This window comes from Macrobrachium rosenbergii, chromosome 20, assembly GCF_040412425.1.
Source record: "Macrobrachium rosenbergii isolate ZJJX-2024 chromosome 20, ASM4041242v1, whole genome shotgun sequence".
Classification (NCBI taxonomy): domain Eukaryota; kingdom Metazoa; phylum Arthropoda; class Malacostraca; order Decapoda; family Palaemonidae; genus Macrobrachium; species Macrobrachium rosenbergii.
This window is the reverse complement of record NC_089760.1, coordinates 4365554-4392691: the sequence shown is the minus strand read 5'-3', so window position 1 is coordinate 4392691 and position 27138 is coordinate 4365554. Positions and strand designations below refer to the sequence as shown.

The 27138-nt window shown below is 36.7% G+C and overlaps 1 protein-coding gene across 2 annotated transcripts; it reads left to right on the top strand.

The window, feature by feature from the left end:
• The first annotated feature begins 340 nt into the window (after nucleotides 1-340).
• On the top strand, nucleotides 341-25906 carry PheRS-m (Phenylalanyl-tRNA synthetase, mitochondrial). 2 transcript variants are annotated; one of them, XM_067121825.1, is made up of 9 exons: nucleotides 341-727; nucleotides 6369-6508; nucleotides 7998-8327; nucleotides 13212-13343; nucleotides 13733-13892; nucleotides 16569-16700; nucleotides 19634-19794; nucleotides 22743-22862; nucleotides 25653-25906. In XM_067121825.1, the coding sequence occupies exons 3-9, from the start codon at nucleotides 8034-8036 to the stop codon at nucleotides 25818-25820; spliced, it is 1167 nt and encodes a 388-aa protein (XP_066977926.1). In that variant the 5' UTR covers nucleotides 341-727; nucleotides 6369-6508; nucleotides 7998-8033; the 3' UTR covers nucleotides 25821-25906. The 2 variants fall into 2 exon arrangements, with proteins under 2 accessions (XP_066977926.1, XP_066977925.1); XM_067121824.1 differs by having other exon boundaries at nucleotides 724-831.
• The last annotated feature ends 1232 nt before the right edge of the window (nucleotides 25907-27138 follow it).

Genomic DNA, 27138 nt, shown 5'->3' with positions numbered 1-27138 from the left:
ACACTCACTAACGACAATTACACTCGCTCTCTCTCTCACTCAAAACTTACGTTACTTTACAAAACCATCTCAAACGGCAAACTAAAACTCTCTCTCTCTCTCTCTCTTTCTCTCTCACACACACACACACACACACACAGAGAACGTTGGGAAATGCTAAGTAAACATTCATTCATCCCTCTATAGACCTTCTGATATTCAAGATACTGCTTACACAGGCAATCTGCCTGACATGAATAATACTCGAACATATTTACAGAAAAGTGAGAACCACGAACTCGGCTGCCTACTTCCCATCCCACCTCGCTTATCCTGAACGTTATGAAGGATTGTCGAGGAAAAACGGATCCAATTTTTTCACGACAACTCGGGTCGTATAATACTAACATCTTTTAATCTGGCAATATATTGCTACAATACCATATTTAAAAAAAAAAAACAGTGGAAACAGAACATCCGGTATCGAAATTCAAATACAAGAAACATAGTAATTATAGTGTGAGATGGGTGTATGCGTTTATAAGATTTAAAATAACACTTTTATAGCATGTTCTCCGAAAGATGATGAAGGTGTTTCAGACTTGCTCTGATTGGTTACCTATATGTCAAACTGACTCAAGCACTAGGCTATCAAAGGCTAACTGGAACGAGCGAAGGAGACGTTTGAAAGGACGAACTCTATCATTACTACTACTACTACAACTTCCACTCTTTGCGGTGTTCTTGGGTAAGATTGTCGTCCAGTTTACGTACAGTGTTTCACTTTGTTTTACTTTGTTTTTATGTACAGCCCTCCACAGGGATAATTCCCTTGTACGTTTTCAAAATAAGGTGCTGCTTATATATTTTATAATTGTCTTTCAGTGTTTTCTCGTCAGTATCGTAGCTCATTTAGTTTTTTTTTAAATTGCTTTCTTATTAGATTGCATAGATGATTATTAGTCAAAGCCATGATCCGTATTATTTTCCACCTTTTACACATATTCTTTATATATATTCTTTATATACTGTTTAGTACTATGACCTTTCTTTACACAATTTTTACACAAGCACATTGAAAATGTTGGTTTGTGATTTTCTCCGCATCTAGGACAAGCTTGGTCATTTCTACAATTTGCTGCGCTGTGACCAAATTCCTGACATTTATAGCATTGATAGGGCTTGTAACAGTCGAATACTTTTTAACGGCTATACAGTGTATATACACAATTTGTTACCTCTGTCATAGATAGCCTGGTAAAATTTTATAAGTTGCCAATAAGACTCCAGCCAGCCATTTTTGCACAAAAACCGGTTTTGGGTTTTTCATGCAAAAATGACTGGGAAATAATAGGGCACTAAAAGAACCTTAAAATACCAGTATAACTTAACCTATGGGTGTTTACTGGTTACAATTTTGCTGTATTAGCTATGGAGTCGGGGCTTATTCTTACCTTCTAAGTCGTAAATTTACCAATTTTTTTTATTTATCGTTTGCCCATAGTGTATATGGGGTTCAAAATAATGAGAATGAAGAGCTCTTTTCAAAAATGTTGGTTACAATTTCATAACGTGTATTGGCAACTTATAAAATAATACCCTTTCATATTTATGGTGTGCATTTGATGATAGTGTTTATATTTGTCATCTTTAGCTATCATTTCTTTAACAATTTTAAAGGTCGTCATTTTCAGAAATAAGGCTACCTGTCCATGGATTTTCCATTACAGTTGTCATCGACAATGTCATCTTCATCCTTCGGAACATAGACTACTTTTATTTTTGGTTTAAGTTTACCCTTCTCATTTGCTGATATATTGTCAATATTCTGAATCGCCATTTTTGCCTTTTCAAAGTTTTTCCTGCCTGGAAATCTTACAAATACTACTTTAGGTTCTTTGCAGCGGCCCCTAGCTGCATCCATTCCTTTTACTGTACCTCTGTTCATATTCTTTCTCTTCCAACTTACTTTCCACCCTCTCCTAGCCTAGGCTAGGCTATTCTGGTTGCCGCCTGGTGGGAACCAGGCCACTGTAGTAGTCATCAGTTTTCTTAGCCGGTTTTGACTTTAAGCTGTATCATATTCTGTAGCTAGAAATAAGATTTTCCCATATTTTAGGCTAGTGTGTGTTTTGAACATTTCCAAGATACTTTTCAGTAGCAAATTAGGCTAGTAGTGTTACAAGATAAGCCTAGGCAACAGTGGGAAATGGAGGTTTTTGGTTGAGGGAGATGCTAAACAAGCGAAATGCAGGTGTGCATTTTAATTTAACTTATTCAAGGGTGCCAGGCTCTTACCTGACTGAGAGGCCACATCCTCCCTGGACCACCCCACCTAACCTGACCTAACCTATGGTATTGTAAAGTAGATTAAAGGAGCCAGTGTAGATGAAAGGCCATGTGGTCTGGCCTAGGTTAGGCCTACCCTTTAACTGTAGTAGGCATTTCAAAGGTATTATGACCTAATCAGACTTACCTATATCAAATGGTTAAATTCTAATATCATTTCAGACTTGAAAATATAATTTTCATATGTTTTAATGGGTACTATGAAAGTCTCTGACATTCGTTTCTCTAGCAAATAAGAACTTATAGAAATATTGGACCCCACCTTTATATCCTACAATTTGGAGACCATAGTGGGAAAGCAGGGTTTTTGGGGATGGGTAAAAACATGGACTGAGGAGTCAAGGAGGAGTGCTCGAAATCATAATGCCTAGCAACTGAGCCAGAAAGGTCCTTGCCCCTTGGAATCCTGAAAAATTGGCCAACATGAACCAGTTGTCTAAGTAGAAAAGTCTTGTTCCTAAAAGAAGACACCATCCCCCTGTGAGTGAAAAAATGCTCATGAATTCTTGAGGTGCTGTACACAGACCAAAACCAGGGCATTTGCACGACCAAAGATTTATTGGTTTGTGGAAATCTGCATCCTGCATGTCCATTGAATCATCCAGTCATTCTTTCGGAAAGCCTTTAGAATTATACTGGAGAATTCAGTTGAGAATGGGGACAGATGAATAAAGTTTTTCAGTCTTGATACATCTAACACTGGGTGCCAGTATCTGGACGCTTATGGCACTGAAAAATAGTGGGTTGTAAAATTGTGAAATTTATCAGCACCTGCTCTATTGCATTCTTCCCTAGGCCAAGATACAATCTGTTTTTGAAAAACGAGAGACTTCTCATGGTGGTGAAGATATGAAGGAAAGGCTATAGGAGACAACACCAGTGGAAGAGAAACCAGAGAAGGAATTGCATATCCCTCCTTCAGTACCTGTACCGCCCAAGATTCTGCTCCTTAATCTCTCCAAACATGCCAAAAGCCTGCAATCAGTCTCCTACAAGAACCTGAAGGTTGAACAGATCCTTGAAAGGTTTTAACAGTTAAAAAAAAAGAGTCCTGTGAGAAAGATAGGCAAGATTTAGCTGAAGGGCCTGAAAGAAAATAGACTGGCCTTTCCACTCCTGACTTGAGAAAGTCCAAGAAATTCTCTATTCTCCAGTACCAATATATCCTCCCTTAATCCTCTTAAAAGAGTCGGGTTGAGTAGGCAGCCCAAAGGAGAAACCAAATCAGTTCCTATCTCCTGTGCAGGAGAAACCTTGATGAATGATAGCATAATTGTCCTCGCTTCCAAAACCGGATTAGTATAAGTGTGCTAACATTCACAGGCAGCATCTGATGTGGCCTTGACCATGCAAGTCAAAAACTAATGACTCTTCCGACATTAAATTCCAGGTTGCACCACTAACTCCTTAAGCTGGCACAGAGAAGGGGAGATTGTACTAAGCAAAAGTTCAGGAAAAGATAAATATTCATTAACTCTAAGTAGAGACCTGGACCAGACCTCCACCTCAGCATTGCCCAAAGCACTTTGCCAGTAATCAAGCATGTCTCTTCAAAGGAATGAGACAGATATAGAAAACCAAATCTTTGACCAAAGAAGGTTTAAGAGCTGGTAACGCGCCTGAATCTTTTGAGGTGGTGACTACAAATATTAACTAAGACCAATGCTGACGTTGTGAAAAGAACAACCTTTGTGCATCTTAGCCCAAGAATTCTCGTAGAATCAAGTTGTAATTGAAGGTATAATCTGTTTTTTCGAGAAATTAATGGGATAAAAAATGCTCGAAAATAATGGAGACTATTCTCTGTTGAGCCTTTTCCCTCCACTGAATGAGGATAAAGGGAAGCTCAACTCTCCAGCAAGTGCTGGAAAGCAGAAGGAGACTCCTCCAATTCAATCTAAAGCAGAAGGAGACTCCTCCAATTCAATCTCTTCTTCTGCCAGAGGAGGATTTGGTGTGACATGAATTCTCATAACTAATATCCAGGTCTACTCAAGGGAAAACTGAGAAAAGCACTGACTGCTGTGGCTCACCTATGACAACACAACGCGGGTGAACAAGAGAAGACGCAGTTCCATTAGGCGCCATAGAAAAGGGGGAGGATGGGAGAAAAGGGGAAGAGGATTACCAGCAACACCTGACACCCCAGCTGCACATGAAGTAGTCTCGACAGAACTAATACCGCTCCCAGAAGGAAAAGTCTTGGACAGTAAAAAAGCTAGAATTGCATCCAACTTAAAAGCTTAAAAGCACGGGTAGATCAGAAATTTAATTTGCTTGTGAATACTGTTTCCCAGATTGGGAATTCTGTGAAGGTCCTGATGGACAAATTTAAGTGTAGTGTTGAGTGCAGTGTCAGTGGAGGGGGCAGCTGTTCGTCCCACCAGTGCTCCTAGACCAAGGTCCCTGCTAAACTCCCCTTGCAAACATGGGAGGAAGCAAACTGGCAGTCCAAGGGAGGTCGGTGGGGTTTGCCCACAAGCAGTTGTCGCCTCATCCAAGCCTGTTGTCCAGCAGTCCCAGGCTGTGGAGGAACACCATTGGAAAGGCGTCTGAATGGATGTACATGCCCTATTGTCTAGTGATTCAGACTCCCGTAACCAAGGAGCGCAGTTGTCATTTTACAAAAGTTTCTAGGCCATTGAAAAGGCTGGGCACTTCCTTAGAAACAGATTCGCCCCCGTCTCGTAAGTGAGCTGTAGAGAGGGAATGTAGCCCTTTCCCATCATTTAGTTTTTTGGGAGTCGCCAGTGAAAGATTCTCGCGCCCATTCAGCTGCGAAAGTGCGTTCCGACCCCAAAAGAATGTTTTCCAGCCCAGTTCATTGGGTCAAAGTGCCCAGAGTCTGATAGTGTTGTGTGTAACTGCCAACTGGAAGATTGTTCGGTGTCCGAGCTCTTATCTCTTGAGCACCCAGTGTCCGAGTGCCCAGCATATGAGTGCACTTCGTCCGAGTGCCCATCTCATGAGCGTTCAGTGTCCGCTTTTCCAGTTCGTGGGGGCCCAGTATCCAATCGTTTCGACGTGGAAGATCCCGTGTATGATTGCTCTGTGTTTGAATGTCAAATCGCTGAGTGCCCACCATTTGGCCCTGAAAGATTCAGTGTCTGCTTCGACAGAGAGTGGGCGCCCAGTGTCTGTGGGCGTTTTCCCTCGAAGTTCACCTAATTTCCAGCATCTATGTGGCCCCGCAAGGAGAGCTTCCAGTACCTTATTCTTCAGGTGAATTTCCTTCAGCTGCCCAAGATCCTTTGTTGGCGTCGCTTCAACTTGGACTTGACAAAATTTTGAGCCTTCTTCAAAAGCCAACTCTGGTAGTGCAAGAACCTCGGACCCTCCAGGATCACCCGCTTCCTCTGTTGAGGAACCAGTAGAAGAGGAGCAACCTACATCGAACTACTCTGCTCTGCTCAGATATTTCCTGATCTGCTACCCCTCATTCTTCTCTCCAGCCGTACCTTCATCTCCAGGGTCGGCTTTCTTTATGCGACAACCTCCAGGTACTGCCAGACTTCCACGTATGGTTCTGTCTTCGCCTTCGAAGAAAGCATTCGCCCATATGGATGCATTGTTAGCAGAAAAGAGAAATGTTGGAAAAGCGGTTTTCTGTACGCCACCCCCTCGCTTGATCCTCCTCCCAAAGGGACTTTTCCAGTATCATAGATGCTTCACGTGGTTCTGCTTTCTCTTTGGCCAGAATTCTCTTCACTGGTAAAGAACTGTGAATGGTCTGTACTAAAATTCAACTTAGTTTAAAAAAATTTTTAAACCTTTTGCAGTTTGTGTGTACTATACTGTGAGTAACATGCAGCCCACTGCTACATGTAATTGTCCACTACAGGAAAATATTTTCACATGCATCTATCTTATTTCACCTATACTGAAATGCCACTTGGTGTTGGGTAATTAATCACTCCTATGATACCACTATGAACTTTTTTGGAGAAAATGTACTAGCACATGCTTTGCAGGTCTTTTTACACTTAACTTGACTTGGGTAAACAATGCAGTGTATAGAGAATACTACCTCTCCTTTACAGGTTTGATTGAGTACAACTACACAGGTCAGGACGAAACCAAGAAATGGTGTTAGTTTTAAGGCAACCAGTCTTTCGACGTTTGTATACATCCTGTTATCGGTCGTATTCAGTTGCCTCCGAGTAATGCTTCTGAAGGAAAAGTAAGTAAAATGTGTGCATACAGTAGGCAAATGTACAGTTCTAAAAACAATATAAATTTTGTTCATTTACAAATCCATTACTTTATAGTAGCCTTTATGGTCATCACTGCAAGCTTTCAGATGCCAGAGAAGGATAGGAGAGCCTTCAGTTCCAGCTGGCAGTGCATGCAAATTCCTGTACAGGCAGTCCCAGTTTTCAACGGGGGTTTTGTTCTAGCGCCGCTGTGTAAGCCAAAAACCGACATAACCTGGGACATCGTAGAAAATCATAAGAAAACCTTACCTTTAATCCTGTGGGTGTGTTTAAAACTATCTAACCTGCTTTTTGATGAACTGTGCATCCAAAAAACTCCAAATTTTGACTTGATATTGTAGCTGTATGTACAGTTACCTCCAGGAATTTCAATACAGCTACCTCTCCCATTAGTTCCTCTTGTATGAGAATATTATGGAAACACTGCAGGTCTTTTTTACCTTTTCCCAAATGAGAGCATCTTCATATTGTAACAACATTCATGATTGGCTGGAGCAATTTATATGCCTTGTTTCTTCATTTATATTTTCTTTATTTATGCAAATCACTGTATATAATGGGCTTATGAAAATGTGGATACATTTACAAGGAAATGAGCTACAATAATATAAAAGAGTAAGTTATTTTACACTAGCTCTAAATTAACAGGCAAAGTAAAAATGGTATTCCGTCTTCAGCCATACATCACCAACTTCCACCCACACGCAGGTTTGGATGAAGTCTGCCAAAGTCATTAACTCTTAATGAATAACTTTGTCTTAATTCTTGGCAGCTTGAGCTCACAGAACACCAGAAATATTGTCTGATACTATGATTCAGTTTCAGTGTGTTCATAGCAAGCTTGCAGGAGGTTTATTAAACAGCATATTCAAATGATGTGGATAATTACCGGTACATACAATAATGATAAATCATATAAGCTGTCACAGTTTGTAATGAGTTATGGCATATGCATATATTCTACATAAATATGCATACTCATTCTTACCTAATTCATGAATAAAACAAAAAGACATTGATTAACTTGTAAAATTGCTTGGTGAATTTCTTGCAACATTTACCATTTACAGCCTTAAGGGATCTACACTCAGGTATAAGCATTTTCAGAGGGGTTTTTTTGTGTTTAAACTATCAATATAGGCAGTTCTAAGTGTTTTTAGAGGGGTTTTAAGTATTTGGGGATTTTAGCTATTTGTGGCGGGGTGTGGTACGCATCCCCCACGAATACGCGGGTTTTTACTGTATTGTATTGGAACTTTTTTTGTCTATTTTTTGTAAAAAAGAAAACTTGTCAGCACATACCATGTATGTACATGCATTGTTGGTGGTTATTTATGTAACTTCTGGAAATTTTTCACTCATCTGCCCTTTTTCTCTTTTATTTACTTATATATATATATTATATGTTTGTATTATATTTAAGTACTGTATATATACAGTTTTATATTTTTTCAGATTACAATTGCGGGGAAGGATTACAGTGTGGACCATATGACAAATGTTACACCAAAAATTTTATCTCATATTGGTCAAAATCTTCACCTTAAAAAATATCACCCACTGAATCATATACAAACTGTGATAGTTAAGTATTTGTATAGTCGTTATGTTACTGCCAGAGGAAACCCACTGTTCTCTCTTCATAATCAGTTTCATCCTGTTGTGACCACCCAAGCTAATTTTGATTCTTTATTGATTGCAAAGGACCACATAAGCCGGCGAAAAAGCGACAATTATTATGTTAATGAAAATTACTTGTTGCGTGCTCACACCAGTGCACATCAGGTCAGTTTTTATTGTAAATATTTTTACCTTCAGTACAATACACATGTCAACTTTTTTATTATCTTAATAAATTATCTTAATATGGTTTTAGTTATATATCAGCCAGGTTTCCTGAATGACTGCATGCTAATGTTGCTCCTCATTGTTCTTTTAGTGTTTTGTATGGTGCTCTGTTTCAAGAACTGTGGAAGCAAGATATTCAGTGATGCCAGATTGAGCTAATTGATCGGAAGTGCACTAAGCTTCTTTTTTAAATCTGTCATTTTATGGTGAATAACTTTCATAATGCAACAGTGAATGTCATTTTTGCACTTCTACTTGATTCTTTTCATTTTGTATTACTACTTTGCTTTGTGTGTAAATATTGTAGGTACATTGTATTCATTTTGTATTACTACTTTGCTTTGTGTGTAAATATTGTAGGTACATTGTACCACAAATCCATTACTTTTATATGGCCTAATCATGCATTGCACATAATTCTCAGATACATTATTTACCAGGAGCAGCAGCAATTCATGTAGCTCAGGGTGGGTCAGGTGCATGTGCACAGGTCCCCAGTAGTTTATGATAGTTCATTCTATGTGTGTTTGCTATGCGATGAATACTAAGAGAGATTCAAAGGAGCAGTCTAGGCCTATGAAGTGGTCGAGACCCCTATGCAGACCCCCTCCCCCCCAGCCAAGTCCAAGAAAAGAGAGAGAGAGTGAGATTCTCTGACACTTGAGAGTCAGAGAGGGGGCAAAAAATTTTCAGTTGATGTATGAAGTGCTGTTCATATGTGCAGTTTCTGTAGATCCTTGTATGGAAGTTAGCTACAGTATTTTCATTTTCTAGTGCTGAGTTTAGTTTCTTTTTGTTCATGTGGAAAAACAAATCTTCCTATTTATATTGGAATATCCTTTGGCAACAGTTAGTTCAGTCATTGAAGCTCATTAACAAGGTGGTTAATGTCTGTGAACTGTAAGGGAATGGGAAGTAAGACCAACCAATCACCAGGTTGAGCACTTTTTTTTTTTATCTGCATTTTAAGTCAAGATATCTCTGTTGATGCCCTTTGTCAATTTTAGTTGTGAAGCTTTAGTATCATAATGTCTCTGTTTTGGCATGTGGTTGTTCTGTGTGTCAGGGACACTGGAACAACAGTAAATTTCTTCTTCCCATATGTGTCTGTTAGCACCTATGAACAATCCTCTTATATACACTAAAGCTTAATTAAACTAATGTACTATTTTTTTTGTAGCAGTTAAAATTGATATATGATTTTTCCCAAAACAATTAGTCAGGATGGATTGCATCCAGTCTTATAAGCTATAAAAAGAAAGGGAATATACTATACAACTGCGTAAAGTGTAGAGAAGATTGCTGGACGATTCTACAAGGTTGCAAAAAATGCTAAAAGTTGATAGTTGTCAGCTTGTCCTTCTGAAAAAGTGATTTTTATAATGAAGCAGCTATGGAAGAGGTATAGTACATGAAAAAGATGAAGGATATATTATATGGTAGTGTATCTTAAGAAGGTGTTTGACAAAGTATAGTGGCAATATTTAATGAAAGAATTTAATACAAACAAAAGCACATGAAAGCCTCATTGAACACTTGGTAGTACAGTACTAAATCATAGAAAGATTTAGTACTGCTCTGGTCTTTACCCTAAATCAGAGGGTATAATGGGAGAATTTTAGCCAAATATTCATCTCCAACAAATTCATCACTGAGTACTGTAATTTATTATTATATCAGTGGAGGAATCTTCAAGGAGTGAACAAAGGGAGTCCCATGGGAACTGCTACAGTATGTATGGACACCTCGTGTTAACAATAAAATTAAAGAAAATGTCATAAAAATGTTTGAAAAACGGAAGACTAGATGGAGAAGAGAAAACTGAAAATCCGTGTAAGCAAACCTTAAATTTACTGTGACCAGAGAGGATGAAAAGGAAAATGGCTATAATTTCTTCGTTTGTTTGGCGGCCTCTGATTGGCTGGTACTGGGAGGTATGCAGCTCGCTCACTGTATTCTGTAGCTCAGAAAACTTGAAATATCTTTATATTTCTCCATTTATCTCACGTTTTACACAAGATAGGACAGTTTTGGTCATACCATAGAATTCGGTATCAATTGTGCAACTAAATCATGATTTCCTGAAATCAGTATGATAAAACACAAAGGAATTACAACGAGTAAAAGTGAAGAGAGAAGCATTTCATTCTTTATACCTGTTTTTACATATTGTCGGATTTTGCATCATTCATGCGATCAAGATAAAATAAAACTAGTGTTTTCAAACAACAAATTCACGCTGAATACGCTGGTGCTTTCAGATTTTAGATGCGTGTGATATGTGAAGAGAAAATGAAGAATATGTCTTATTATGTTGCATCCGTTCTTGACTCAGTTTGGCAGTAGATGTGATCTGCAAAGCTGAGGCGGTGACAGTTGCCAGTTAGCAATATGAGAAGTTAACAGTTTCGACAATATTTACCGTATTGTTATGTCATTACATTTTCTGTAAATAAAAGCATAGAATTCCCATTGTGAATGTCGAACTTTTTCACTCCAATATCATATAATTATATGCGTACGTCTGGACATATCTGATAAGAAAAGTTAATAATCATATGGATGCATCTGGATGTGTTGGCTTCAACTTAGGCTAGGTGAGAAATTTGCTTACTGTAGGTACATGATAAATAACAGGCCTGCACAATTATCAAATATAACATGTATATAGAGGAATAAACGTTCTGGTGTAAGAGCAGCTCAAACAAATTCTGAAAAAGGCAGAATTTTATATGTTACAACACCAGTAGATTTTATGGTAAGAAATAAAAAGATGCACTTTCGTTCATTGAATGAGTATATAAAAACCATCAGCTTTTTCGTGTTATTGACCAGAGAAGCAACATAATAATGAACTCATAATTATTTAGCCTGTTATTTATCATGTAGCGTACAGGATGCAAATTTCTCATCTAGACTAAATTGAAGCCAACACAACCAGATGTATCCATATGATTATTCATTTTTTCTTATCAGATATGTCCAGACATACGGACATATATGATATTGGAGTGAAAAAGTTCGACAGTCATAATGTGAATTCTATGCATTTATGTACAGAAAATGTAATGACATAATAATACGGTAAATATTGTCGAAACTCCAAACTTCTCATATCGCTAATTGGCAACTGTCAACGGCGCCTCAATGCTGTTTGCTGATCACAGTCTCTCGGCACTACTGCCAAACTGAGTCAAGTACGGATGCTACATAATATGGCATATTCTTCATTTTCTCTCCACATATCACACGCATCTAAAATCTGAAAGCACCAGCGTATTCAGGGTGAATTTATTGTATGAAAACACTAGTTTTATTTTATCTTGATCGCATGAATGATGCAAAATCCGACGATATGTAAAAACAGGTATAAAGAATGAAATGCTTCTCTCTTCACTTCTACTCGTTGTAATTCCTTTGTGTTTTATCTTACTGGTTTCAGAAAATCACGATTTAGTTGTACAATTAATACCGAATCCTATGGTATGATCAGAACTTTCCTATCTTGCGTAAACCGTGAGATAAATGAAGAAATATAAACATATTGCAAGTTTTCTGAGCTACAAACGTTAAAATACAGTGAGCGAGCTGCATACCTCCCGGTACCAGCCAATCAGAGGCCGCCAAACAAACGTCTCGTAGGCCCAAGAATCTACCTTAAGTGAATCGGCTATAGTAAAAGTAGTCCATGCTGGATGCTTTGGAGGGATGAATGAAACGTAATAGATGATGTCACAAGACAAGCTCAGTTAGTAGAATAAAATAAGACAAGGCTTCACAAAGCACAGAATCAAACATATATATATATATATATATATATATATATATATATATATATATATATATATATATATATATATATATATATATATATATATATATATATATATTTATATATATATATATATATATATATATATATATATATATATATATATATATATATATATATATATATATATATATACATATATATACAGGCAGTCCCTGGTTATCGGCAAGGGTTCCGTTCACGGCTTGATGATAACTGAAAATCGCCAATAACCAGAAACAGACGAATATTGCCGCCGATAAGCGGAGATCAGCACCTCTGTTAAGTGGGTATCGGCACCGATAAGCATATATCGGTGCATATCAGCACCAAAAATCTAGTTATCGTCGTTGAAAATCCAGTTATTGTTGTCGCTAGACAAGCACCATAAAACCAGGTTGCCAATAACTGAGGCCGCCGATAACCGGGAACTGTCTGCGTATATATATGTGTGTGTGTGTGTGTATAAATATACATACATACATACATACATACATACATATATATATACATACATTTATACACATGTATAATTATGTATGTATATTTATATATACAAAACATGGTTTTATTTTGTTTTCCAGAGTCAGAATTAAAACTTTGAACAATTGTTTATATCTTTTTGAAGTTAAAATGTAGGGACTGCATAGTTACAGGTGAGATGTAACTCCCCTTTCTGATTACTAAAACCGTAGGTTTATGAGGTTACACTTATTTTTAGTGTTAAATTAGTAGTGACTTTAAATTTACTGTAAATTTGATCTCTGATAAATTAGTGTGTGTGTGTGTGTGTACATATGTTGGTGATGCCAGGGATGAGTCTTGGGATCTCAAAAAGTTTGTGAACCACTCTCATAGATTAAGACCTGGACCAGATACTAATTTTGGCATGAATTTCTCAAAATAGGGAGTACAGAAATCTTTCTATTGTCTAGTACCACAAAGTTGAAACTTTAGAAATTATAATGAAAATTAAATTTTCTTTTTATTTATATTATTTTTATTTGCAGTGTGAAATGATAAAAATGGGATTTGACAACTTCCTGGTGGTTGGTGATGTGTTCAGGCGTGATGAGATTGATTCTTCACACTATCCTGTTTTTCATCAGATGGAAGGAGTTAGATTATGTGATGTCAAAGAGGTAAGTTATTCAGCGGCATAAGTAATATTACAGATACTGTATATGTATTAGTCTTTGGATGCCTGAGAATTCTATACATGTATAGAGTTATATGAAGAATTTTAATTATGAGCACATACTTGGAACTGTTATACTGTTGTTGTTGTTATTATTATTATTATTATTATTATTATTATTATTATTATTATTATTATTATTATTATTATTTTCATTATTATTATTATTATTATTATTATAAAAAATAAATGCTGTTTCAAGACCATTCAGCTTGCAGAAACTCATCACATTCTTTGTACTATGTTCTCTTATGCTTTTCATTTTACTCTTAAGTTTCTACACACATGTAAGCTGTCATTGACAGAGAGAATGAATAAAGCTATGTTTTTCAGGTTTTTGGGGTACAGCAGGATATGGAGAAATTCACTTTATTTAAAAATGGTGAGAGAACAAATAAGAGACAAGGTGTTCATAAGCAAGAAGTTGTAGATATCCTTGAAAGTGATCTTAAAGGTTGTTTAGAAGGATTAGCAACAACACTTTTTGGTAAAGGTATGTTGTATTGTATATCAAGAAGTCATTAGTAAAGGTATGTTGTATTGTATATCCTGAAATTATTAAAATATAGCTTTCCAATCATGATTATGAAGTTAATAACATAAATTTCTAATTCTATTGAAAATATAATGCCACAAAAAATTAAATGGTTTAACCTTAAACTGGTATGAGGAGACAAAGTATGTGTTGTGACACTGTATTAACCATGAGATCTTGCCTTAAGAATTGTAAACTGAGAACCTATAATTATAGTGATTGATGTATCTCTTTGGTAAGGTGGCTTTCTGTAATTTAACATCACACACAACTCACCAGCTGAACCTACTGAGCATATTTCTGTTATACAGTAATAGCAAAGGTGATAAGGGATGCCTGTTTATTTTGTACAGGACCATTATTCAGAGTCTTGTTGATACTACCCAATAAAGAAAAATCTTGCTTGTCCCCTATCCCAGTAATTACTTCACTTTTACCTTATATTATGCTAATATATTTATGGTGCTGTAATGCTTTTTTGTTATAATGCACTCATGCAGTCTAAACTTATTTCATTTACATCAATACAAAAGTAGAGGCCTTGAGGACATCACCACCATGGGTTGGTAATTGCCTGCAGTCTTGCTCCCCTGAGAAGGCCCCAGTCTTCTTCAGTTGGACAAGGGTGCCGGGGACCATTCACATGTTTGGGCTTCTGCAAGAGAAAGGGATCAAACAGGTCCATAGACTGTGATAGGGACTGTTCATGCTTCCAGTCCAGTCCATCCATGTATGCATATGAACCTGGCATGGTCCTAGGACTGGACAGCTCGTGTGCCTGAGTGGTTGAACAATCCCCAGGGGGTTCTTAGCAGTTATCTGAGATATCTGAGAAGTGGGAGGCCCAAAGTGTCCTCTGCCCCAGGACCCTGATAATCCTGAGTTACAGAGACAGTTTCGACAGGTCCTTCAGCTGGTCAGGCAACATAATGACCAAGAGGAAGGGACGGTGGTAGCTTATGCAGATTGCAAAAAGACCCTTGGCCCTTGATTGGTTTGTCATTAAACAAGCTTGTTGGCTGGGTCCTGGACCAGGTGAATTCTCTTGTCTCAGGACAAGACAATTCACTTCAGTCTAGCTGGTCCAGTTAGCTACTTCCTCCACCTCTTACTCTTCAGAGGAAATGTTACTTCCTGGATATGAGTGCAATACTGGCCATACAGGTAGACCTGAACCTGAAGCACTTGCTGCCCAGTGTCTTGCTAGATTGCTTCTTCACTGATAGTATCTCTCTCTCTCGCTTGGAAGTGATGGCTTTGGAGTCGACAGCCTTGGCCTCTCTTCAAGCAGTCTTTTGGCTGAACCTATGGTCCTTTGCTGTAGCCAATATGTTTTCCTCAACAAGGGGGTTGTGCCCCTGGTGAGGATGGTTCTTTCAACAGGTTCAAAGGGTTCTGGTCTCCCACAACAGACTCTCCATCCTTTCCAGTTATCCTCTCTCAGGTAGGGAGAAAGGACCTTGATTGGTGGGTGGACAGTGGGAATCTCACAATAAGGGTGCCGCTTGGCACTCCCCCTCCAGAGACACTCCTGTTCTCAGGCGCATCTCATGAAGGGTGAGGTGCACACATACTGTAGAGGAGTTGTTGGTGTCTGGTGTGTGGAACAAGGATGACTGGTTCCAGTGTTCCTTATATTGTGGAATTGGTGAACATTTTTTTCTGCTATTCATGTCATATCACTTGCAATTGAAGAACAACCTTTGATTGTATTAGCATGGGCCAGTCCATATTCAGCCCTTGCTACCCAAGGTATATACCTGCAGTGTCCATTAACCATCTTTTCATCAGAGTAAGTGAAGGGGGATTAGATTTTGGTCTAAAGTGCTCTGATTTCAGTTTGAGATTCTTTATGCAAATGAAAGATAAGCAATAAATTAATACTGTTACACTGACATTATTTAGTATGGTATAGCAATAATGTAATTGCAGAATTTGTTTTGTACTCAACTAAAACAAACATACTGATGAGAGCAGTTAAGAGATGAGAATGGAGCCATATTTACTTGCAGTCAGCACATCAAATCAAAGCCATTTTTTTTAATACAAATTCCGGTTAAATCTGGTGCTGCTTTATCGATAATGTCAGACACATGTACAAAAGTTAAGTATACCTTAGTTTTACCAGACCACTGAGCTGATTAGCAGCTCTCCTAGGGCTGGCCTGAAGGATTAGACTTATTTAACGTGGCTAAGAAGCAGTTGGTTACGTAGCAACGGGACCTACAGCTTATTGTGGAATCCGAACGACATTATAGCGAAAAATGAATTTCTATCACCAGAAATAAATTCCTCTAACTCTTCATTAGCCGGGCGGAGAGGCGAACTCTGGCCTAGCGAGTTGCCTGGCCACAACTCTACCGACTTGCCCAACAAAGAGCTTAGACAGCAGAATACTGGACATGTACTGTATTGTACACTCAGATTCAAATAATACTGTTTTCACTGCCACTAAATACCATATAAAAATGTAACAAGAAATAACTTAAATTGAATCAGAATATTTTTATCTTTGAAAATTTTTATGTAGGAAGGGTCTGTATCTGACAGTGTACTGAATAACTTTGCATTATAATGTAGTTATGACCATTGAAGGGTGTCAATTAATGTTGTAATATACTGGGACTTTTTCAGATGTAGAGATGAAATGGGTAGATGCTTACTTCCCATTTACTCATCCTTCATGGGAGCTTGAGATTAAAATTGGAGGTGAATGGATAGAACTTCTAGGCTGTGGCATTATAGAACAGGAGATTCTTGTTAACTGTAAGTATTGAATTAGTTGTGAAATTAGCCTTAAGGATGGTTATTATGCATTAAATTTTGTATTATGGTGATCAGTAAATTAAGTGTAAAGGATGAGGCTATGATTCAAAGCTATTAATCTGATCGGAACATTAAGGAAATGTGGAAATACAGTAAGTTTATGTTCTTCCATGTGTCTGTAATTATATTTATAGTGCCAGATTGGCAAAAATTACCCGAGTGCTGAGCTGTTATTCATTGAGGATAGAAGATGTGATTTGCATTTTCAGGTAAGTACTCCTTGACATTCAAAGGAACCTTCCATCTTACTTATACATGCTCATTCTTAGCTTGGTCCACGTAGACAGTGGAAGCTAAGCAAAGTCTTCCTTTCCTTACTCATCAGCTTCAGCTTTAAAACTAATGAACATGAAAAAATGTTCTTATTAGCAAAACCATGACAATAGTTGATAAGAACAATGTTTTTGATTAATAAAATGTGTTGGGGGAAGGGCAATATGTAACAAGTGAGGTCATTTTCAGATTGGCTTTTAAACTTTCTGGGATGTTTTATGGTAATAGTTTGGGCTTCTTCTTTTTGTTTATTTTCCAGTATCTGTATTCCTCTCATATTTGGATTTCTTCAGTGGAATTCACCTTTAACGTTTGGACACTGCAGTGTAATATTTCACTTTTTCCACAGACTAAATATGCAGTGCATTTCAAATTTTAGATGAGCCCCCAAGAGTGTTAGTACTTAGGTTATATAAATGAGCAAGACAAGGAATTGATTTAATTAGTATAGTGGAGTACATCTGCAAGAAAGTGATTTAGTCAGAAAGGGCATTTTCTTCAGCAGATCACATTATTTCAGAGATTTTGTTCTTTGTTTCAGAGACTTTTAATTTTGTTTCGCCTAATAAAAATGTTTAATACTTTGTGTCACAGAATTCAGTGGAAGAGGAGTAGAACTATAATAATTTCCTTGTGATACCAGGTCTGGAATCCATTGCTATCCAGTATGACAGCACTAAAGAAGGCATAAGGGTCAGAGTTGATACTTAAGCCTTCTTTAGTTTGTCCGCAAGTCTTTCTGTCTTTCAGTGAAATAAATTGAAGGACCTAATATGTATAAATAATTCAAACATGGTTGGATTCTTCTTTCTAGCTGCAGAGCTGTATCAGCTTCATCAAGAAAGGAAATTATTATTAAAGCACCATTGATTGTTTCACCATCTTGCAGCAATTATTTTATCAATAATCTTGTTTGGAAGTGAATAGGAATACTAAATACCACCTCAGTTACCAGACGTTATGCCCGAAAAAAAAAATCCTTAAATACAACTAGAGAATGTATCAGTCGTCTGTCTCTCACCACATTCCCCATTTGTTTTAATGTATATACTGTCTCTCACCACATTCCCCATTTGTTTTAATGTATATACTTATAAAACATACCAGTAGTTAATTTTTATTTGAAGAGATGTATGGTTTTTCCTATTTTTAGTTTTCTGTAAAAGTAAACTATTGTGCTGGCTTTGTCTGTCCATCCGCATTTTTTCTGTCCGCCCTCAGATCTTAAAAACTACTGAGGCAAGAGGGCTGCAAATTGGTGTGTTGATCATCCACCCTCCAATCATCAAACATACCAAATTGCAGTTCTCTAGCCTTAGTAGTTTTTATTTTATTTAAGGTTAAAGTTAGCCATAATCATGTGTCTGGCAATGCTATAGGACAGGCCACCACCGGGCCGTGGCTGAAAGCTTTGTGGGCTGCAGCTCATACAGAAAACTCGATTGCGCCAAAGAAACTTCAGCACATTTTTTACTTGTTTAACTTGGCATTAAGATTTTAACTCTAATTTATCAATATTTTCTCAAAGATAAATCTCTTGGAAATTCAGAATAATTAATCATATGAGAGAACAAAAGTTTTTGCATCAATTCTTTAAGAGTTTACAGAATGAATAAGTCCAGGTAAAAGTGTGAGTCAGAAAACACTGGCTGTTTCACATTTGTTCCTTTGAAACTATAAAATCCAGATTTTTTGGAACAAGGAAAAATACAGTAAAGTCTGTGTCCTTGTATATATTCAGAGTTTCTGAACTTTATATATTTTCACAGCAACTTGATAAAAACTATGTTACCAGTTAAACACATTTGACAAGACCTGAATATGCTGAAATTACGGTGCATCTGGTGTGCATATTTATGTTGTAAAATAATGCTCAGAAAACTATCATTCAGTTTTTGGGCTCAGCAATTCAGTTTACAACAAGTATGCTGAACTTCCAATGAATCTGGTGTTTTTAGTGCCATGTCCTGATTAGGTTGTATTTTATTATGCTTGACTAGATGAGTATTCATTTATCCTCACTAGTTATACGTTAATTAAACTAAAGAGCAAGATTTTTTCAATGGATGTGTGCATATTTTTGTTGTAAAATAATGCCCAGAAAACTGTCATTTGGTTTTTGGGGTCAGTGATTGAGTTTACAGCATACTGAACCTCTTATTTATCATATCTCTCATTAATTACTCATGGCAAGTGAATTCTTTTATAGCACATCCATAAAAGTCATTTCAATATTTTGTAGTAAATTCAGCTGGCTTATTTATCATTTTATCTGTGTGGTTCATCCCAATTCAATGCACAGTATCTTTATTGAGTCATATCTAAATTGTTCCCATAAAAATTGAAGTGAATACAGTACTGCTGGGAAATGCCAGTAATCTCAGTGATCAAATGTCACATTACATCACACTGACTTACTGCATTGGAGATGGCATATTCATCATATGTTTGCTCATTCAGTGTCAGTGTTTACAAAGAAAGTGTTAAGTTATTATTCGTTTTCCTCTTTAACTGTCTCATTACTCTGTAGGCTCAACAGAAGTATATGGAACTATTAATTATTTTCTTTATGAAACAACAATAACCTTTTTCTTTCACAGGCAGTTCTGGACACAAAGTTGGTTGGGCTTTTGGACTTGGATTGGAAAGATGGGCCATGAAATTCTATGAAATCCCAGACATAAGGGTATTCTGGTCTCAAGATTCAGGAATATTATCACAGTTTCATTTTGATGATCCCTCCACAAAAATCAAATTTAAGGTCAGTGCACAGCGGCATTGTTGTGGTGTAACTTCTGTGATGATATAGTATTGGCAATGTAGTTGTTCAGTCTAGGATCAGTAGTCATAGTGCATTGTGATACAGTAAAAGCATTGTCCTATTCAGAATGAGGGACCAAGTATTTAGATTTTTACTAAGGTTCTTGGGTCTCTTCATGTATTAATAGATTTTCTAATTATTTAATGAATTTTTAATTAGTAATAATCAGTTGTAATTAAAATACCACTGCAATTTACTAATATCACATCTAGAATATACATACAATATAAAGAAAAACATCCAAATATGATAGATTTACATGCAGTCCTTGCTTATCATTGGCATTGGTTAATGGCACTTGGCTAACGACGTCGTTAACCAAATTTTCGGCAATGGTAAGTGATTTTTGGGGTCAGTAAGTGGTTTATCAGCATCAGTAAGCGGTTTATTGGCATCAGTAAAATGGTTTATCTGCATCGGTAAGCGGTTTATCGGTGTCGGTAAAGTGGTTTATCGGTGTCAGTAAGCAGTTTATTGGTGTCGGTAAGCAGTTAATGGCACCAATAAGCAGTTTATTGGTGCTTACGATGTCATAAATGCCATTTATTACCATAATTATCAATGAATTTCGGTTATTGGTGCTCGGCCTTTAACCGGGGACTGCCTGTATTGCAGATCTGAAATTGGTAAAAATGCTGGTAGATTTAAATTAGGATTAATTGTTAAGGTTATGATATACTGTTTACAAGTTTTTTAGGAGTGATGGCATGATTGAAAGGGAGTATGCATTTTTAGGTTTTTAAAGGAAGCATTACAAGTTTTACTCGTATTGGCTATTACTTATTCTTCTCAGTTTAATCCCTAATTGGGGTTGTTTTTAATGAGCCTTTTCCAAGTTTTTCCTAGAATGCAGTCCTTCATCTCTGCTCCTCACAGGTGCCCAAATCCTCTCTTCGTCTTGATTCTAGGGCTTTCTTTGACACTTCAGTGACTTTTGCTGATTCTCTGATGTATTCGTTTCTTAATTTATCTCTTCATGTCATTCCACTCATTCGTCTGAGCATCCTTGTTTCTGCTACATGTAAGTTTCTCCATTTTCATCAGTGGTGGTTATAGCTCAAACAGCATAGTAATTGGTTTTACCACCAACTTACGTACATTGCCTTTCAGCCTAATGGGAACACTTATTGCAAAGTACACCTGATATTCTCCTCTTATTAATTTATCTGGCTTGAATTCAATGCGTAATGTCTTTATCCATATCACACATCTATTATTGAGCTCAGGTACTTAAAAACTCTTGGTTTTCTCTCCTCCCAGCTCCGTTGAAGCTCACGGGTCATCATCCATCTCATTTGTTAATTACATTCAGCCTTTGTCTGACTTACTTTATCCCTTTATAGTACTCTGCAACACACATCTCAGCCTCTCAAGCTCTCTCTCTAGCTACTCTGTAGTTTTTACAATCAGCACAATGTCATCAGTGTAGAGCTTACACCAAAAAGCTCCTCCATTACATCCTCAGCCATTGCATCCAGCACAGTATTGAATAAGGGGTTCAGTATTGAACACTTGTTCAGTCCTATTTTGACCTGGAAGCTACAAGTCATCCCTACAGCTCTTCTCATGGTTGTATTAATTTCTCATATTTTTCTGGTGCCTGCTACTCCCCCCGATTTCTCCACACCTCATGTCTAGGTACTGTACTCTTATCATTTGCCTTTTCTAGGCCGATGAAGACCATATAAAAAGCCCTCTGCTTTTGTCCATGCTTCTTACCAGGTGTAAGGGGAATTATTTTGTTAATTGTAGCAATTAATTTTTAAAACAGTTGCTGTTCTCCAATCTTGGTTGTCTGTCTGAAAGCCTTCCATCCATAATTCTTTAAAATATTCTCAGAATGGGCCATTAATTCAATAACTATAACTCTTGCAGCCTTGCACAGTATCTCTCCCTTTTAAAATCAGTGTCAGTGTGTTCTCTCTCCATTTTTCTAATATAATATCCTTTTCCATAATTTTCTTCATGAGCTATCACAGTATATACTGCATATTCCCACCTTTTCCAGTGTCTCCTATGCCAATATTAAGTGTATAAATAGCTCTCAGCATGGAATTAAAGCGAAATGCAAAGTGGAGGAACTAAAACAAATAGTTCTCACTCAAGCATTCAAATTCAGAATTAGAATATTTATATAAAATTTATTATAACAGGCAGTAACATCCATTAGGTGAGATAGGATAAGTAAACCAGAAGTGACATTAGTCTATGTAGGTAAAGCAATAATGTCTAAGGGTAATGATAAAATGAATGAGTGTTAACAAACATTAAGCTGACTAGCGAGTTTGTTTTATGATGCTTGAACCTTAAAGAAAATTTATGCCATAAAAAAATACTTATGATTGTAAGAAAATAAATAACAACAATATCCCAAGAAGGAAATTCTGTTCTTACGTTCCTTCTGTGCTATCACCTAAAGTAAGACTTCTATTTGGTAAACACTACCGTGCACAAATTAGGTAAAAATGTAAGATCAAGAATTGATTGTAAGAAAGAGGGAGTTAACATACAATGGAGTGCATTGAGGTCATAATTCCAAAAACAAATCTCTACAGTTATTCATTAAGGATTCTGAGGGATACCAGAAGTCTTTGCACACACAAACAAATGAAGAATAAGCTGTGTTGTCAGCTGGGGCCTGCCAGGCCTTAGTGCACATGGGCACCGTTCACCTGCCAAAAGACTCATGCTTTTCATCTTCCTTTGTAGGGGGTTTGTATGGGAAAATTTTGTGACAAATGAAATAGCACTATAAACTACAGGTAAATTAAATATTTAAATGTTGCTAAAAAAATATTTTGAATGGGAATGGTTACTGCCTTAATATGTACAGCTGATAAGGTTTCTTGGTGATGAGGAAATTATTTTGAAATTTAATATTTTTTCAGAGAGTCAGTCAGTTTCCACAGTGTACAAATGATATAAGCTTTTGGCTCCCTCCTGAAGGATACAATTCTGCTGATTTCTATGACCTTGTAAGGAACATAGGAGGAAATTTAGTTGAGCAGGTTAGTGATGACTTCTTATTTTTTTCACATTTATTATCAAAGGTATGAATTTTTTTTTGTATGGGTAGATACTGAATAAAAGAGGCACTTTTGTCTGCCAGCCTCCAAAGGGTAAGCACTGTGATCAAGAATAACAATTTGAAGACCAAAATTTCCGAGAGAAAATATGCAAAAGATCCAGAATAATAACAAAACCAACATTCTCTGAGTTATGTTTCTATGTAGGTGTAATTCTTTAAATTTGCCATGCTTCAGTTTCAGTTTTTAAACTCATTTAAGAACAAAACTTTTGAGCAAACTAAGTGAGTCTATAATATGATTGTGGTCTTATCAAGCTACTACAGATGTCATTTGAATTTCACAGGAGTTTAGGACACCAGCTGTCATGAAACTTGAAAATCTGTAAATAACTCTGGACCCAAACCATAATTCCCAAAACTACAACAGATTGTTGGTCATAAACCTTGCCGATAAGTATTGTAAGCAGTTGATTATCTACCAAATTATATGCAATACAGTACAGTACAATTACATACAATAGTCACATTGAGGAAGAGAGAGAGAGATAGATACACAAGAGCACCTGAACTATGGTTTTTGAGTGTAGTACTGTAGTTAATTTTTTTATACTGTATTTAAGTTATTAAATTATAAAATAATACCATTAAAATACATTACAGGTGTATAAACACAACTCATCTCAAGCATAAGATGTGGAGATGGGTGAGCATCAAGGATATGCTCATTCATATCCATTTTCACTTACAGGTGTTCATGTAATGAGTTGGTGATATTGCACAATGATTATGATGAATACAAACACACACACACAACAGAGTAATGTGTATAAACTTTATGGCATTGTTGTCATTTATTCCATAACTGGAGGTAGATCATCAAGATCTTCATCCTAGGAACAGGATGGAGAGGGGAAGTCATAGTGGCTCATCTGAAAGCCTCTGTACAGTAATTGCGGATGTGGAAGATGTAGGAAGAGAGGATGTATTTTAGGTTTGACCCTCAGGAAATACATTTTGACTGCTTGAATTTGTTGCCATTCTTGCATTTCCATTTCTTTAAAAACTAATTTACATGCAGTTGCTTCTGTCATTTCCTTCACTTTGAAGGCATGTGTTATCAATGGGTCAGTATCATAATATTAGTACATGAGAATGGTGAATGGGTGGAATCCCTTTGCAATATTATCTAATGTAAACTTATTTTCTGGTGCTGTTTCTTCTTCACTTTGCATAGCATCTATTTGAGTCAGCTTCATCAGGTCACTTTCTGTTACCACTGTTGGAATAGTATTGATTAAATCTTGAATTTCCACAAGATCCATATCTTACAACTTTTCCCCCCTCCTACCATCTTTGCCATTGTCACACTTTTTTTTATTTCTTTTACAGGCTCTGGTAAATCATGTAAAATTATTAACACAATCTGGCCAATGTTTTTTTCCATTTAAGTTTATTGTGTAAAGCTTGATAACTTTCATGGCTCTTGATTTTTTTTTTTTTCATAAACTGATACAGTATAAAAATTCCCACATCTTCATTATGTTTTGATGGCATAGTCACTTGCTTCGTCCTCAAGGAGTTACCCTTCCATGGTCTACCAGAGCTCCATGGTGACCAAACTAATATCAAAGAATTCTCTTTTAGCTGGTCTTGTGGCCAGGTATTGTGTCATAGTGATAAACACTGTAACACATGATGGAGTATGTAATGGGCTCAAAGATAAGGGGGTATTTTCCCAAATCTTTACAACGAGGCTGTATACCCAGGTTCTTCCACCAAAACCTGCTTAGAAGAAGAAGTGATTAATGCACATGCGCAGTCCACCATATTGTCAACAACAGACCGGCGCGGAGACCAAGAACCATTACTGTTCGTTGGTCAACACAGTAAGAGTTCTTATTACCAGCACTGAAAAAATTCTACTTTTTTCTCTTATTTCTTTAGCGAGGATCATGGAAACATCTAGAATAGCAAGATAAGTGCTTAATTTTAAGTTCCAATTAAAGTTTTAGTTTTAAACTTTTGTTATTGATAATTAATTTGTGTGGAAGCTGGAACCCGGCGTTTCTTGCCAACACTTGGGCGGCACTTACTCATCATTGATTGCTAGTTTCATTAAGTGCAAGTTGTTTTAAAGAATTTATCATTCCAACTAAATGTTTTAACGAAACAAAATGTTCCACAACTTATCATTAATATAGAAAATCCTTTCAGATTATACAATGTCTACAATAATCTAGGCAGTAAGTGAGAATAATTTAGACTAGATTAATATTGGATGTTGTCTGTAACCTATAACCTAGGATTACATATCCATAAGTGACCTAGCTTAGACCAAGGACCGTAGGATCAGATAATAACAATATCTGGGCAAAATAAATCGGTAGCCTCACTACAAGGCTACACATTTGTAAAAAATTTTTCCTTTTATATCAGCCTGTACACTTAAGCATGATCTAAATAATCCAGGACTAGGCAGTACCTTACATTATTTAGTCCCACCTGAACTATCCTACTCAGTTCCTGAAGGCGACAGTTGGTGAGTGGGGGATACTCCCCTGCTGCCCCCCATCTCCACATGTTAACTACCTGGTTAACTACCTTGTTACCAAGTTTCAACCAGTTTCCAGTTCATGCCAAAAGACACTCATATAAAAGGCTCTGGTTTGTATACCTAGAAAAATGCAAATTGTAATTCAAAATTTTTTATACTTATATGAATGGTTGATAATGCAAGAAAAAACTGAATATCTAACTTCATTTTTTCTAGGTCAAGCTGGTAGATTCATTCCTTCATCCTAAAAAGAACTTGACTTCGCACTGTTATCGCATTATTTACCGTCACATGGAGCGAACTCTAACTCAAGAAGAAGTTAATTTCATCCATAAAACAATTGAGAAGGAGGCTTCTAGCCTGTTGAATGTGGTTATTAGATGAAATACTAGTTGTAGAAAATCTTTTGTACAGTGAATCATAAATTAGTGATATTGTAAATGTTATTACATTTTTTTTTATATTAATAACTGTTTTAATACAAACCTTTATATATAAACTCACTCCTTAAGTGAGCTATTGCTCAAAGAACAGACTGGTGTTTTTCTGTCCAAAATGTCAGCTTCAGTCATGTAATGGGCTTTATTATTACCCAAAATTCTCACCTGAATAAATAAATTACATTTTTGGTAACAATATTAATTTTGATACAATTAATTAATATTAAAACAGTTTAATCAGACCACTTAGCTGACTATCAGCTCTCATAGGGCTGGCCTGAAGGATTTGGATGAAATGGCAGGTCTAGGCCAGAGATGGAGGACTGGATTAACATTAAGAAAAGAGCAAGAGCATCTTAGCACAGCAGTATCCAGAAATAAGTCAATGCAGAGCCCAAGGAAAGAGAAATGGGGAAACAAACAAATTCACGTCCAGTACCAGAGGTAGTGCCTTTGAATCCTTCCTGGTTTTAGTATTTACTAGACAAAGATCTTCTAGCCTTGACAATTAAATACGCTACAAATGATTCAACTCACATTGTAGCTACTCATTCCCCTAGAGCAAAATGAAGAACTAGTCCTCAGTAATGTCTGATCCTGTCCTCAGTAATGTCTGGATCAGACTAATATGTGGCGCAGTCATTAGAATGGGACTATTGTTTTCCACTCCCCTCCAGGTTTTTGCTGAGGCTTGCAACTGCTCTATTTTGCATTAAGAGAAATAAATTACTGCAACAAAAGTTACATAATTGGATATTATATTTACTTTCAAGGCCAATAATTATAGTTGATAGAAACTGACAATAACAAACGTCCCTTAGGAATGCCAGATATGGCATATTTAGGCTTACTACGACAACTTCCTAAAAAGCTCTTTACTGAGTGGATTAAGACCATAACATTTAACAATTATGTATAAAGCTTATGATAACCATGTCAAAGGCAGCATTGATATCAATTTGAACAGGTCCTGACTCCTATCAATGCTTATGGTCATCCTGGATGTAACTAAAGTAGTTAGGTCTAAACACCTATTCACTCTTAAGACCAAAATGGATTACCTACAGTAGTTAGATCTAAAAGGAATCAACAATATGTTTCTCTTATATAAACTGGCTGTCAGGAGGGAAGTGTACTAGATACGTATATAAAAATGAAGTTTGTGCAACACTTGAATGCTAACCAACTAAACCTAGATAGCCCTCATTGCTCTGAAATAAACCATGATACAGTAATTCATTCTCACAGCAAACAATTGCTGC